Source organism: Heteronotia binoei, chromosome 2 (assembly GCF_032191835.1).
Source record: "Heteronotia binoei isolate CCM8104 ecotype False Entrance Well chromosome 2, APGP_CSIRO_Hbin_v1, whole genome shotgun sequence".
Lineage (NCBI taxonomy): Eukaryota > Metazoa > Chordata > Lepidosauria > Squamata > Gekkonidae > Heteronotia > Heteronotia binoei.
Genome location: NC_083224.1, coordinates 62,150,662 through 62,167,183, shown reverse-complemented (window position 1 = coordinate 62,167,183; position 16,522 = coordinate 62,150,662). Strand labels below are relative to the sequence as shown.

The 16,522-nt window shown below is 38.3% G+C and overlaps 1 protein-coding gene across 1 annotated transcript in view; it reads right to left on the bottom strand.

The window, feature by feature from the left end:
* The window catches only part of AMPD1 (adenosine monophosphate deaminase 1), a 45,656-nt gene extending 30,617 nt beyond the window's left edge, over positions 1-15,039 (bottom strand). Inside the window, exons 1-2 of the mRNA XM_060231180.1 lie at positions 14,883-15,039; positions 7,905-8,079 (exon numbers count right to left, since the gene is read on the bottom strand). Of these exons, the coding sequence (XP_060087163.1) occupies positions 7,905-8,079; positions 14,883-14,904 (197 nt within the window). The 5' untranslated portion in view covers positions 14,905-15,039. The remainder of the gene's footprint in view (positions 1-7,904; positions 8,080-14,882) is intronic.
* Positions 15,040-16,522: the final 1,483 nt, after the last annotated feature.

The window sequence follows — 16,522 nt, the reverse complement described above, 5'->3', positions numbered from 1 at the left end:
CCAATATCCCTTTATTTTCCATTCTTTTTCTACGTATCTTCTAAACTTCTTCCACTCCATCTTGAATACTTCTAAATCATAGTCTCTTAAAGGTCTTGTTAACTTATCCATTTCACTCCATGTTAACTTATCCATTTCACTTTAACAATCCAATCCCATTTCTCTGGTATTTTTCTTGCTTCCACAACTGTGTATACAATGTCCTAGCAGCTGAAAGCAAGTACCAGATTAAAGTTCTGTCTTCTTTTGGAAATTTTTCCATTTGTAATCCCAACAGAAAAGTCTCTGCAACTTTATTGAATTCATATCCCAAAGTCTTAGAGATCTCTTGCTGAATCATCTGCCAAAACATTTTAGCTCTTTCACAAGTCCACCACATATGGTAGAAAGAACCTTCATGTTTTTTACATTTCCAACATCTGTCTGGCATTTGCCAATTTTTTAGGAGTCATATACCATCTATACATCATCTTAAAACAGTTTTCTTTAATACTTTGACATGTTGAAAGTTTCATAGAGTTCTTCCACAAATATTCCCAAGTTTCCATCTGTATTTCTTTATTTACATTAATTGCCCATTTAATCATTTGAGATTTCACTACTTCATCTTCTGTAGACCATTGTAAAAGTAATTTATATACTTTTGAAATTAATTTATCATTGTCTCCAAGCAGAACTTTTCCCATTTCTGTTTGCTCTTTCCTTATTCCTTCAGTTTTAATATCATTCTCCACCAAGCTCTTTATTTGTTGCATTTGAAACCAATCATATTTATGATTCAACTCTTCAGCAGTTTTCAGTTCTATTTTGCCACTTTGTATTTTTAATAATTGACTATATGACAACCACTTTTCTTCACCTATCTCGGCTGTTATTTTTATTACTTCAGCTGGTATTATCCATAACAGTCTTCTCTCATCTCCATACTTCTTATATTTCATCCACGTATTCAGCAAATTATTTCTTATATAATGGTGAGAGAAAAAACCGTCCATCTTCTTTTTTCCATAGTACAAATACGCATGCCAGCCAAATTTATTTCCGTGACCTTCCAGCACTAAGAGCTTTTTGTTTAACAGCGTTATCCATTCTTTTATCCACACCAAACAAACTGTTTCCTGATATAATTTTAAATTCGGTAATTGAAATTGAAATCTTTTGCATCTGTCAAAATTTTCATTTTAATTCTTGGTTTCTTCCCAGCCCATACAAATTCCAAAATTTTCCTTCTCCATTTATCAAATTGTTTACTATCCTTCACAATAGGAATAGTTTGAAACAAATACATTATTCTTGGTAGAATATTCATTTTAATTGCAGCTATTCTACCCAACAATGACAAATTAAGCTTGTTCCATTTTAGCATGTCTTCATCCATTTAAGCCATAACTTCTCATAATTATTTTTAAACAGATCAATATTCTTCATTGTTATCTCCACCCCCAGATATTTTACCTTGGAGGTGACTTCACAACCCGTTAGTCTCTAAAGTTCTTGTTGCTTGTTTATTTCCATATTTTTACACAGAATTTTTTATTTTTCTCTATTAATACAAAGTCCCACCAACTCCCCATATTCTTGTATTTTAGCTAACAGCAAAGGAGTAATTTGTATGGGGTTTTAATTTATAAACATTATATCATCCGCAAAAGCTCTGTATTTGTAAGTAAATCCTTTTACTCTTCATCCTTCTATATCTTTTTCTTCTTGGACCTGCATCAATAATATTTCAAGAGTCATTATAAACAACAATGGTGAAAGTGGACAACCTTGTCTAGTACCTTTACTAATCTTTGTATCTTCTGTAAGATCTGCATTTATACATAACCTTGCACTTTGTTCAGAATATATTGCTTTTATCATTCTTATAAAATTTTCTCCCAGCTCCATGTTTTCCATTACTGCAAACATAAAGTCCCCGTTTAAATTGTCAAATGCTTTCTCTGCATCTGTAAAGAATAATGCTACTTTTTCTGGATGTCTTTCATAATATTCTACAATATTTACAACAGTTCTAATATTGTCTCTTATTTGCCTCTTGGGAAGAAACCCTGCTTGATCTTCCTTTATAAAATTTATCAAATACTGTTTAAGCCATTCTGCCAAGATTCTTGTATATATTTTGTAATCATTATTTAATAGCGAAATTGGTCTATAATTTTTTACATTTGTGACATCTCTATCTTCCTTAGGTATCAACGAAATAACAGCTTCCTTCCATGTATTTGGTATTTTCCCTTTTATTCTTATCATATTCATCAACTTCTGCAATTTTGGTGTTAACTCATCTTTAAAAGTTTTAAAATATATAGCTGTATATCCATTTTCTAGGTATGTCACTATTTCTTTATTCTGTAGCAAATCTTCATTTAATCTCCATCTTCTTAACTTCTTGGACAATTTTGTAATCCACATTATTGGGTTATGGTCAGCCCCAATTTTAGGTAAAATCTCTATTTTTCTTGTTATAAGACCTAAATATTTAGTTCCCCACAACATGTCAATTCTAGAAAAAGTTTTATGTCTTGCTGAAAAAAAAAGTATAATCCTGAACTTCAGGGTTAAATTTCCTCCATATATCTTCTAGATTTTCTTGTTTAACCAATTCAAAAAAAGACTTTGGCAGTTTTCCTTCTTTACTGTTGGTTTTTTTCCCCTCCAGATCTGTCCAACGAGTTCTTAACTGTTCCATTAAAATCTCCCATTATCAAAACTTGGTCACAGGTCAGTTCATCAAGCTGTTGTATAATGTCTTTTTAAAAAGCATCCTTTGTATCATTAGGCGCATACAGTCCCAATAACAATGTTTTCTTTCCATTTAATATTGTTTCTACTGCTACAAATCTCCCATCTTTATCTTTAAACACTAATTTTGGCTCCAATTCTTGTTTAATATAAAAAATCACTCCCCTTTTCTTCTGTTCAGCCAATGAAAAAAATTCTAGTCCCAACTGTTTATTCCATAAAAAATTATAATCCTTTTGTTTAATATGCACTTCTTGTAAACAAATTATATTACAGTTTTGTTTCTTAATCCAATGAAATGTTGCCCTTCTTTTTTGTGGTGAATTTAGTCCATTTACATTCCAAGACAATAATTTGTAATCCATCATGATGCAAATTCTTTATTTTCTTCATAAAATCTACACATTTCCTGTTCATTTGTAATTGTGATTCTTTTCCCCTGAAGTTCGAAGCTCAGACCTTCAGGTATCATCCATCTAAATCTTATTTCATTATCTCATAATTTTTCTGTCAATTTTTTATATGTTCTTCTATCATTTATCACTTGCCTTGGCAGCTCCTTCATGATTCTTACTCTACTGCCTCCCACTATCAATGTCTTTTCAAAGTTTTTATTCATGATCCTTCCCACCATTTCCTTTGTTATAAATCTTATAACAACATCTCTTGGTAGGTTATTTTTCTTTGCATAAAGTGAGTTCATTCTATACATATAGTCATACATGTTTTTAGTCTCTTCAGGATTTTCCTCTAAAAATTCTGCAATTATTTTTATTATATATTCTTTTAGATCACCATCTTCCTTTTCAGGTACTCCTCTCAGACGTATCTGAGTCTCCATCAATTTGCAGTCATGGATTGTCACTTTTACTTGCATTTTCAAAAAGGTGGAATCATATAGTTTCATTCTGCCTTCTATCTCCTGCACTTTCTTAGATGTTTCCTCTGTTTCCTTTCTGAGATCCTCCATATAGATGTTGTTTACCTTGACTTCCAGAAAGCTTTTGATAAAGTTCCTCATCAAAGGCTCCTTAGAAAGCTTGAGAGTCATGGAGTAAAAGGACAGGTCCTCTTGTGGATCAAAAACTGGCTGAGTAATAGGAAGCAGAGAGTGAGTATAAATGGGCAGTCTTCGCAGTGGAGGACGGTAAGCAGTGGGGTGCCGCAGGGCTCGGTACTGGGTCCCATCCTCTTTAACTTGTTCATAAATGATTTAGAGTTGGGAGTGAGCAGTGAAGTGGCCAAATTTGCGGATGACACTAAATTGTTCAGGGTGGTGAGAACCAGAGAGGATTGTGAGGAACTCCAAAGGGATCTGTTGAGGCTGGGTGAGTGGGCGTCAACGTGGCAGATGCGGTTCAATGTGGCCAAGTGCAAAGTAATGCACATTGGGGCCAAGAATCCCAGCTACAAATACAAGTTGATGGGGTGTGAACTGGCAGAGACAGACCAAGAGAGAGATCTTGGGGTCATGGTAGATAATTCACTGAAAATGTCAAGACAGTGTGCGTTTGCAATAAAAAAGGCCAACGCCATGCTGGGAATTATTAGGAAGGGAATTGAAAACAAATCAGCCAGTATCATAATGCCTCTGTATAAATCGATGGTGCGGTCTCATTTGGAGTACTGTGTGCAGTTCTGGTCGCCGCACCTCAAAAAGGATATTATAGCATTGGAGAAAGTTCAGAAAAGGGCAACTAAAATGATTAAAGGGCTGGAACACCTTCCCTATGAAGAAAGGTTGAAACGCTTAGGGCTCTTTAGCTTGGAGAAACGTCGACTGAGGGGTGACATGATAGAAGTTTACAAGATAATGCATGGGATGGAGAAAGTAGAGAAAGAAGTACTTTTCTCCCTTTCTCACAATACAAGAACTCGTGGGCATTCGATGAAATTGCTGAGCAGACAGGTTAAAACGGATAAAAGGAAGTACTTCTTCACCCAAAGGGTGATTAACATGTGGAATTCACTGCCACAGGAGGTGGTGGCGTCCAGAAGCATAGCCACCTTCAAGAAGGGGTTAGATAAAAATATGGAGCAGAGGTCCATCAGTGGCTATTAGCCACAGTGTGTGTGTGTGTGTGTGTGTGTGTGTGTATATATATATATATATATATATATATATATATATATATATATATATATATATATATATATATTTGGCCGCTGTGTGACACAGAATGTTGGACTGGATGGGCCATTGGCCTGATCTAACATGGCTTCTCTTATGTTCTTATGTTCTTATATCTTTTTTAATCTCTTCAATAATTTCTTTTTTCAACTCATTTTTCATCTCTTTCATACCTCTCATCATTCTGGCCTCCATTGCTTCTAATTGGTCCTGCATTTTTTCTAATGAAGTAACCCTTGTACGGGGTTGCTTGAGCTCTGACATTTTAAAAAATAGTGAAAATTTGGACCTCACCAATTTCAAATTCAACTATCAAATTCAAAAAAATAGGACTTGCCTTTTATAACAAGCCTAATATCGCCATCCTCCAAGTTCCCAAAGTCAAGATATTTATTTTTTTAAGTTTTTAAATGTTTCAAAATGGCAGTCGTGACTTTTTGCTGCTCCTTACAATTTTTTTCCCTTTTAAAAACTTCTAAGGTCCACACAAATAATATGTCCAATAGTACTTATCTTCTTGTCCTCTTCTCAGTTAATTCCAACAATTTTTAATGTCCCGAACACTTTACAAAACTTATTTTAATTTTGACCTCCAAGCAATGGCCGCCACAATTTCTCAATGGTACTGTATTCCTAGAGTAGGTTTTCCATCCATTACTTCCTGCTTTACTTGCCACAAAGTCTCATTCACACTGGTAAGGAGATCTCATGATCCTTGACGTACTTCCTGTATTGCTTAAATATGCTGCAGGTCTGTGACAATGGTGCTCTTTTTCAAAACCGCAAGTAGACCAAACAATAAATTCCTTTCCACTTTTTAGCACTGTCTTTTATATTTACAAAGTCCAAATTTCACCTCTTCCTCCCTTCTTCTTCCGAGCTTTCTAGATATTCATTTCCCACCTTTTAAGTTTACTCCATTAAACTGTAAATAGTCCCAGAGTGAAAGATAGTAATCTGTACCTTCTCTTCCAATTATCCAAGTTCCCACCGGTCTTGCGTAGCTTTAGAGGTTTAACAATGTCCAAGAAGGTTAGAATTCTGTCGAACTTATGTCAAATAAACGACTTTGAAAACTTCTGAAGATGATGAAAATGCAACTCTTCCCGGAGACCCCTCAAAGCCTCAAAGGAGCCCCCCCCCCCCGGGTCTCCCTTTTAGCCAAGGTAAATTTCCTCAAATTTTCCTGTGCATATCTTGGACAAATCTCTGACTGAGAAATGTAGGCAGTAGGCATTAATTTGCCTTCCATTAATTTGCCTTCCATTACCTGCTCCCGTTATGAGAAGCAGCTCAGCTCGACATTTTCCTCCCCCGGAAGTCAAGTTTTCTTCTAGCATTCTAAAAGGGAAAGGCACATAGTAGCTGTGAGGGCTGAGCTTCCCCCTGCCGGCCAGCTGTCTGGGAGCAGGAAGGAGCCTGGGAAAGTGGGAGAACCCCGCTGAGACCTGGGATTGGCAAACCTATGGCTTAATCATATTGCACATTTCTCCATATTGCTGCACTATAAGATACTGTGGATTGCTTGGTGGCCCGTCACTTCCACATTGTGAACCATCTTGATTCACCAGAAAGCACATCTGAAACACGACCAAGCAAGACAATCAGCCTGGGTTCTCTCTGACAGTGTGTTGTCTATTTTGTGAACATTCAAGTCAGAAAGGCTTTAGAGGAGTTCAGTGTAGATATAGGGCCCTCCTTCAAGCAGCAGACTTCAACATTAACTTAAACAAAGGTATGGATATGAGAATGGTCTGTGATGCAAGTAAAGCTTTCATTAGAGGTTATTTGATACAGCATAATTCTGAGCTGAAGAAGAAGAGACAAAAAAAATACAAAATATTCTATGGGAGATTAAAATAAAAGGATGAATCTTAAAATTATATGGGGAATTCAAATATCTCTCAAAAATAAGAATGTTACACAATATTTATCTGTGAAGACAGATCCAGGTGGGAAGCTGTGTTGGTCTGAAGCAACAGAATAAAGTTAGAGTCCAGTAGTACCTTTAAGCACTTTAAAGTAGCACTTTAAAAATGTTGTTGGTCTTAAAGATACTACTGGACTCTAACTTTAACAGTTATCTTAGCAATAAGAGAAATGGAAACAAAATTGAATTTCGTAAAACAAACAATTTTTTCATTTGTAAATAACCCAGGGAGATGCCTGGCTTAAAGTATAAAGAAAGAAAGAGAAAAGAAAATGATATTGAAATTAGAAGCAGATATTGTTTATATGGACAATATGGCTATTTAAAAAGCATTTCATAAATATTATTGATTTTTTTTTTGTAGAGAAAGCATTTGATAAATAGAACTGGACTTTTATGTTTTAGATTATATGCATTTTGGAGATAATTTTGTAAAATGGGTGAAGTCAATTTACACTACACAGTCAGCAAAAAAAATGTTAATAGAGGATTAACTAAACCATGAGAGATCCAGAGAGGAACAAAACAAGGCTGCCCATTTTCCTGTCTCCTGTCTATTTTAGTTCTTGAAATTTTGAACTGATTTATAAAAGAGGATAAGACTGGATGTGCAAAGATTTTAAAATGAGACTTATAAATTAAGGCTTTGTGGCTGACTTGGTGCTAGCTCTGGAAGATCTGTTAAAGGGAGTTGATTTTTTTGATGCTCAAATTAAAAGAATTGGGTGCATTAGCGGGTTTTTAAATTAATAAACAGAAAGCAACTATGTTAGTAAAATATGAAAGTACAAGTACAACTTGATGAATAAAACGGGCATTAAGGTTGAAAAGAAGGTAAAATACTTGGGAATCACATTAGCAAATATGAACTGTATCTTATTTTATAATCTTTATCATTCTTTTATGTTTCTTTTGTATTATTTTTTATTTTGTTTTATATTTTGCCCCAACAGACTTGACAAAATGCCTTCGGTTGCACCTCTGGTTTGGGTCTTGAGGTGAGTATTCTCTGGCTCTACATCTGGCTCTAATTGTGCCTGTCATGGTCCTGGTCATTCAGCCCCAATTTCCCATGCTTTCCTCCAACTTCATTTTTACCGTTTGTCAGAGTCACTTGTGGTATCCTGCATGATCAGATGCTCCTGCATCTCATGGTGAGAGATGGGGCAGACATCTTCCACATCAAAGGGCGAGATTTCATGTCGACCGCCTTCATCCTTCACCTCTGAAGCAAAGACTTTCTCAGCAAATGAGCGCATGGCATCATCAGTTTCTGTTGGGAGAAGTCATTAGACAGTTTGGTGCCATTATGGAAAAAGAATGGGATTGTTTCACACTATTCCTCTCCTCTTTGAGAGCATACAGGGGACCTTTTCAGGCATTTTCTGGTGCCATGACACGTGTATTTTCACCCTCAGGAGAGGAGTGGGTAGAATAGTGTTTAACTGACTGGTACACATGTACCAGTGGTGGGACACATTCTCTCTATCTCAATCACCATATCCACTCGCAAATGTGATGTGCAATCTCCTGCTGACCCTACCTGCCACAGATTATCCATCTGCCAATTTTTGGCATGCTTGGTGTTCCCCTTAATCCCCCAATTTCCCTGCCTACCAGCAAGTGTTTTTGAAGTGCAGCATCTTGCCAACCCTACCCAAGAGGTTATCCATTGAGTTTCTACAATTTTTTATGTCTTTAAAATGTAAATAATGGGTATAATAACAGAATGCCTATAAACATATAAATGTCTTTCTAAAAAAAGTGTGGGGTTTTTTTGTTTGTTTCTGTTATGGTGGAACCCAAGTGTTTTGATGATTGGTAACGTGTAAAATATGAGATTGAGAACCACTAGGCTCAGTGTATCTTTTGATCATACATGTGAACCCAGTGTAAGAAACTTAATGCCTAAAAATGGCTAGGGTTCTCATGTTCTTTGATACCACAGGGACCTGAAGAGCTTCCAAATGTGTGACAGTTGCCATGGAACAGGGCCGGATCTAGGCAGGGGCAAAGAAAGGCACCGCCAGAAAGGAGGCCTGAAATTGGCTATGGAGTCCATTCTATTCTATGGGCCCATAAGATAGAATGGGCCCACAAAGGGCCCATTTTTTAATTTTACCCCTCCTCAAAAAATATGTAGGTCCAGTCCTGCCATGGAAATGGAAATAATCCTGCACCACAGTTCTGGGTGTGACCTGAGGGTTACAGGAAGCCAGGTCACAGATATAGGGAGCTGTCTTTTCCCAAGTTGTTCCATCAATCAGTCTCCCTCAGTGAAATTTACCCTGATTAGCAGGTCTCCCCAAGATTTTAGGTAAGGCTTTTTTATCAACACTTTTACCCTAGATTTATTTAACTGGAGATCCCAGGGACTAAAACTAGGAAAACAAGGAGAGATTGGGAACAAATAACAAACAATGAATGCAGAGATTCAAGACAGGATGGAAAAGATCAACAAGCTTCTCTTTGTCTCCACTTGACTGTTCTAGATTCTGAATAGCTGGAGCTTGTCTTTCTCCACATCCAAACATATCTGTAACACTGAGCAGGATGACACGGCAAAGAGAGTACAAGCAGAAGCAAAATGAAGGCAGATGGGATTGGCTTTTCACACCCAAAGCATTCATGACATCATCAAAGTATAGGCTACCAAGAAGGCCTATTCTCTGGCCAAGCCATTGAAATGTCTGCTTGGGGAACCACAATGAGGAAGATACTGATGGAGCTTGGCAAACTCCTACCCATCAGAAGTATGGGAAGTGACAGACCTCATCTCGAGCTTACACCAGTGTTGCTGCAGGGACCTGTCTTGGGCCTGGACTGTGAAGGTTGTACCTTTTGGGGGTGTTCCTACCTACCAAGGACTATGAAATGGCAGTAAACAGTCAGCTTCATAACAGATGGGATTTCCAAGCTCATGAGAACCCATGTGATTAAGAAAGAAGAGTCTTACCTGTAAGGAGTTTCCTCAAGGACACTATGAACCCTTTCTCTAGAGGTCAGAGTCTGGGAGTAGCCTATTATCTTTATCCACAACAGAAAACCACCTCATTTATGATGGGAAAACTATACAGAAAAGTGCAAGGGTCACAACTGGTTTTGACCAGAGTCCTCAGCTGTGGGCAATCATAGAGCCAGACCTCCGAACAGCAGACTTCTGACCTTCTCAATGGACTGATGCTGCCACATGATGATTTCTTGTTGTAGTTAGCAATTATATAATGTGCACATACCCTTGTAGAGGTGGAAACACTTCACATAAAGACAACTATACAAGACTAAAGGTTACTCTAGTATGGACCCTTTAATTAATGGTATTTGTTAAAATTCAGCCAACTCAACTTGCACCAACACAACTGCCTGCAAAAGGTTCTTATGGATTTACAGCCCAATCATATTCATGCTTACGCCAAAGTAAATCACACTTAATTAAGTGGGATTTATTCTGAAGTAAGTAGGCATGGAATACAACTGCAATGTAATTGAAAAGGCTGTCAATAAAAAAGAGAGAAGCTTCTCTGTCTCTTTTATTGGCAGCATTTTCAACTGCATTGCAGCTGTATTCTATGCCTACTTACTTCAGTGACCAACCAGCCAAGCATTTGCTGTCTGGGAATAGCTGCTGTGTGCAAGTGCTGCTTTTATGGTAGATATGGAAAAAACAGAAATACAATACAGTTCAGCAGACAATATGCAAGTTGAATAAACAGGATGCACACAGGATGTCATGGCAACGGGATGGGAATGCTTAAGGCCATGCTAGTGACAGATGCATACAACACTACTTTCCAGACAGACAGTGCACATGGAAAGTAAACCAGGAATAGTAAGCTAGGAGATGGGAAATAAGGGGAAGGAATCTGGACATTCTGCTCTGAGTTCCTAGTGCCTGCTTAGAGATGCTATATCTGTGTTTTCCAAGCAGCCACTTGTTCAGCTCAGTTCCATCCTGGCAGCAAATTCTTCAAGGACAGAGGCTGCTAGGCAAAGAAGTCCATGCTCAGCCAGATAGCCCATAAAGACAGTCATTTCTCAGCAGTGCAACCTGCCAATTCCCAGTCCCCAAGCATAGTGATCCACCAAGAGCAGGATAAATAGACAAGACTAGAGTCAGGTTCACAGCCTCATGTCAGGGTGAGCACACCATCAGGAAACTTCAGCCATCGTTCACCCTTTTCTTCCTGTTTCCCAAGCGGGTAGGTGCTGGTTGGGTCCACCTTATAGGAACAGGTTTTTCCAGCTAGTTCTTGAGTAAAACAAGGGACAGAGGAAATTGGACTGCATTGTTTGCACAGAAGTATTGCACCTTAATAAAGGACATGGAAGTAACCAGTCCAGTTCTGAAAAGCTCAAAACATGCAATCAGAGGCCAGGAAGCAGTACAGGGCTCTGCATTATTGTTTGATTAAAGCTCTGATGGGTAAACTAGACAAGATTGATTGAGTGGCAGACGGAAATGATACCTACTGGTTGGAGTTATAAGGGAAAGTGAGAGATGGCAGGTATTTTGAAGGAATAAAGATGATGACCTAGTCCCATGCCCCTTCTGAGCAGGTAGAAAACTTCAAGAGCTTTACTGTTTTTGCTCAAAGGGTGATTTTAGGGTCATTTCATGTCACATTCTTGGATCAATCCTGTACATGAAAACTGGAGCAATTTGTGGACATCACTGAGCAAATATAAGCCACAATAGCTATTTGTTGGTTCTATGATGGTAGTAGTAAAAATATTAAAGGGTTCACATAGAGCTTCAATCTATTACTGTTTGGAATTTCACAAGAAGGTCTCTGAAAGATGGGTAAAACTTCTCTCAGTGGTGAACCAAAAATCACAAGGACCCCTTCCCTCTGCCATGCTCCATGCAAGCTCATCCCTGGATGAGTCTCTAGGTTTTGGCAATTACTGCTGAGAAATGGACAGTCCTTGAGTTGCCATGATCTGTCGGATGTTGCCATTGATCATCTGCTTGACAGGGCAGCAGAAGGCATAAAGAAGGCCTAATAATACTCACGTTTCTCCTCCACTGCTTGAGATTAAAATGAAATAAAAATGTGATCAGATCTCCATGTTTAATCACATGATAAAGGTTTTACCTGTTGTCCATATTTATTCAGCGAAAAGAACAGTTATATTTTCCAAGGGATTACGGAATTCTTGTCTACACACATTGTATACCACAACTTTTGTACATCTTTAGAACAAAAAATGCCACCAATTAAATAAACAGTTGAAGGAGCTTGCTCAAGTTTCCTCATTGCTGTGGTCAGTTCTTGGATTGCAGTCCTTCCAATCCTACTTGCAAGTTCTAGGGGCTTTAAAGCAGTACCTGTGATTTACATCATTTCAAACCCTTTTGGTAAATTCATTTGGGTTCACACCCTCAAACTCCATGCATTCAGAGATGCTATTTGTAGAGAATTTGGAATATGCATATGCTCCTATTTTCATGATTCAAGATCTTCCATTTTCCTAGATATCAGAATACATGTGTGCATTGGTTATATATCCATAAATGTGGACAGTGTGCAAATTGTAATTTTAAACACACGAGTTAGTGGTGAAGCCAGCAGGAGTGACCCCAGTCATCATCACCCCAATGAACATATAAAAGGGGCCAGGCATTGGGAACACACACTTGGAGATCAGATACAGCATCATCTCAGGTCAGCATCCTGAGGCAGCTACTGAGATTAGCATCTTGAGAGGACCAGCTGCTGCCTTTAAGGAGCAGGCTGAGTTCCAGCTTCCACTCTCTCTGAGTGGTGGTGAGGACTCACCCCTTCTCCTTGGTGCTATAACACCACTAGCATTAACCTTTGTCTTCCAGTTTGCCACTATCCACCACTCATTTGCCCAACCAAGCAAGGGGGAGAGGATTGATAGTGGCTAGGGCCAACATCCATTTTTCAGTTTTATTTCCCTCTGTGGAGCCAAAGTACCAATCACTGCCAGTTGACTCGTGGCAGAAAGACAGTAGCCACTGCAGCTATCATGTCCAGCAGAAAGCCTCATAATGAGGACTATTCAAAACCTGAAGGCTGTCATGATGTGTTTCCAGACAGACACAAACCCCAATATCTCAGTTTCTAGAAATTAAGCGCCAGTAAAGCATGCTTACTCAGTATGAGAATATGATGTTGAAGGGTGCTAAGCCCTAATCTCTGCCCATGGAGTGCTTGTTTAGGAGTGCAAATTTCTGGTGCAACTCATGAGCAGAAAGTCTCCTTACTCCTGAATATTGAACTGGGTGGCGTTTGATGTTTGCTTTCAAGATTTTCTAGGCAAGATTACCAAAACGGAAACTTCTCCTGGTTTAACAATGGAGCCCCTCTCTCCATGGGTGCTATATATTTTTCAAAAGAGATCTGGTTGGACTACATTAGCAAAGTGGCACAGTGCTATCCTTACAGTGACACTGGTCCGGATACACACTATAACATACCATGGCTTAGTGTGCCAGCCTCCAGGTGGGACTTGAAGCTCTCCCATAATTACATATTACAGAAATCAGTTCTGCTGGAAAAAATGACTGCTTGGAGAGTAGACCGTATGACATTATATCCTGCTGAGGTTCTTCCTCTCCTTTTTAAACAGATTCCTGGACCTCCAACTTTGAATGATTTAAAGGCTATTCCTAATTTTTGTCACACTGTGGGTGACCCAAAAGTTTTGTTTGTATGTTGCCTATTAATCACACAGACTATATGAACTTTTAAAGCTAAGTACTCCATGTTTGCTCATTATAACTGCAAGATTGAATCAGTACTTCTATAGCTACTAAACAAAGTTCCAATTGCGCTTTCAGTTCTGTGATGACAATGTTGTTGTGTATCTAATGCCAGGATTCAGCTGCTTTCTTGATGCAAGGAAGGAAAGCATGGTCTCAAGAAAGGCTTGCAGTGCCATCTTAAACTCATTGACTTCAATGGGCTTAGAAGGATGTAACTCTGGCTAGGAGGGCCCTGTCATGAGGCAACATTTCTATTCTACAGTTAGTAATTGTCCTGTTCAAAAGCATATACAAGTACAAATCATGACATAGCTGTATAACTATCTTGTTCCAAAGAAGTTATTGCATGCTTAGCATTTTCTCAGAAAAAAATCAGCAGTCTTTATTGGGAGATGGCAAAAATGTCATGTGGCATCATGATTACTATAGAAATTCTTGGCCACTAGTTGCAACTATTTTTTATTATTATATACAATTTACAGGTCTTTTGTATACAAATATTAGGGGGGACCTGGTTGAACCATTTCCTTATAATTTAACTAAGCACCTTTATTAAAATACTGTACAAAGAATATATATATATTTTTAGAACATAATGTTTTAATAGCATTGTCCTCTTCAGGAAATTTTATTGTATGAATGGGGGGAAAGTGATAATTACTGTGATTGTTAAACTGGGATCACTTTCATACAGGACATTTATATCTGTAATAGAATATTTATATCTGTAATAGAATATGTTATTCTACTGCAAAAAAAATCTAATTTTTTAATCATTCTGTTCCAGGCTCTTTTGGACTATATTGCCATTTCTGCACAAGATAATTCTGGAAAGCACACTAGTGAGGACACATGCTTGTGGATAAAAAGGGGCTATATTTAAGTCTCACTTTGGAATTATTTTTGAGCACGTCTGAACAACATACAGGCTCTTTGAATCAAGGGCCGATTCAAATGATATTCAGTCAAACCTTTTACAATCAATGGAAACCATATGTCTGAGCATGCCTGTGTTTTTATTATTACCACTGGTTTTGTGGCTGGACTCTGCAAAATTGGAATTGCAGTCTTGCCCAAATAACTTCATATCTGCAGTATACTGGCCACTCCCATGACATTTCAATCCAGATTACTCATTTTGCACAGCTAATGGCCATTCCAGACCTTTACTTGAGTTCCCACTCTTTCCATTTTCTTCTCAAACACATTTTTAAAAAAGGAGTTTCCTTCTGAATGAATTCTTTAAGTTGGGCAATTAGCAGCTGCCTCATTATACAGGAAGGCAGCAGTAGCTACCTGTGCTAATTGATCTACTTTCATTTCAGGATGGGAATTAGACCTACCTGGGACTTTCACCTGCGGCATTTTTCCTACCAGTTCAGTGGAGTCCTGAGGAACTGAGTGTAGGCAGGCAAATGGAAGAACAGAGCTGCACTACTAACCAACACTCATTTTACTGTTTATCACTCTGCTCTTGTAACCCAACTCTTCTTCTCTAAAAGGAGTGGAGAAAGAAGCAACAGACTATTTAAAGCCACAGCCAGGGAAAGTCTCAGTTGCAACAAGTGAAGCTGTATCTTGGGGTTAACTATTAGTTCTGGGATGCATGAACAGTAATAGAGAATCCTGGGGTGACACAGATGGTTGCATATTGCCAGGATCATTGCCAGAAAACAGGGATTTGAATTAGCATTAATTGGCAGAGTTTTTTAAGCCTTGGAGATCAGATTCACACAGGGTTCCCCCCCCCCCCACTGAATGGTTATCTAGAGTTGCACAGGAGTACCCTGGATCCATTCTACAGGTGTCTTGGCTGCATCTTTTCTAACTGAGTTCTTGTTATCTCAAACTGTGTTATGTCTCAGGTCAGTAGATACAATGCTCCCTGGCAGTAAGGCTGCACCTACAGGGCATTGGGTGTTCATTTACAACTGGATTCTCCCTGTGTTGATAAGAATGTCCAGGAAATTAATGATTGCTCCAGTGCAATATCCAAACCGGAAAAGTACTGTATAAGCGCTGGAAATTAATTTAGACAAAAGTCACTAATTCTATATACTATATATTTTAAAATATAGTTAACAGAAAATGATTCCACAATGCCTGAAAATATACAAATATAAATATTTGAAATTCATCAAAGTGCATTCAATCAATATCCAAGAAGCAATATTCAGAATTCAAATTCATCAAGTTCAGAAGTAATATCCAGAATTCCAATTCATATCCGAGAGATTACAGCAGCTCTGGAGGAGGGGCAGGGAGCTACCTTTAATTGCTTGGAGAGTGACTGGAAATTCTGAGTGCCTTCTGCACACCTCTGAACAGATTAAGCATATCAGTCCTGGGATTTGTGCCAAAATAAAATAATGCAGAGGGCAACTCAGCTGCTTCATGAAATGTCAGGATTGTTTGGAGTGTTTTGATATCCCCAGCCATGTTAATGTATATGTAAGTTTTGCTATCTGTTGTCTAGAAACCCCTCCCCCCCAATAATTATTGGGAGTGCTATGACTGCTTTCTGTGAAGACAATTTTTCATGAGAAGACAATGTTCATTGTATGATGTCCTGTATTTCAAACCAAGCTTGGAAATCAGTTGTAATAGTAATTGCATAGAACAAGATACAAAGGATCCCTGTTCCAAAGAGCCTACAGTGAAACCAGATCTTCAGAGCAAGACAAAACATAGCCCACCAGCCACATAGCATGGCCTGCAGTTGTTCAACGAATCCCTTGTTTTTACAGTCCCAAGACAAGTCCCAGCACATCTATAAATATCAGGTCTGCGGCATTGGGCTTGATAGGTCATAAATTATGCCAATCTAGACTTAGTGTAAATGCAAAGGGAGGAGGAGGAGGAGGAGTTTCTGATCCTTTAACCAAAACTTTGAGTCAGCCCTCTGTAGAGCTAGGAGCTTGGTGGTTTAGCTTGGAAAAATCCCTTTTTCAAAAGCTAGCAAGCAGAGACATTGCCTCATCTC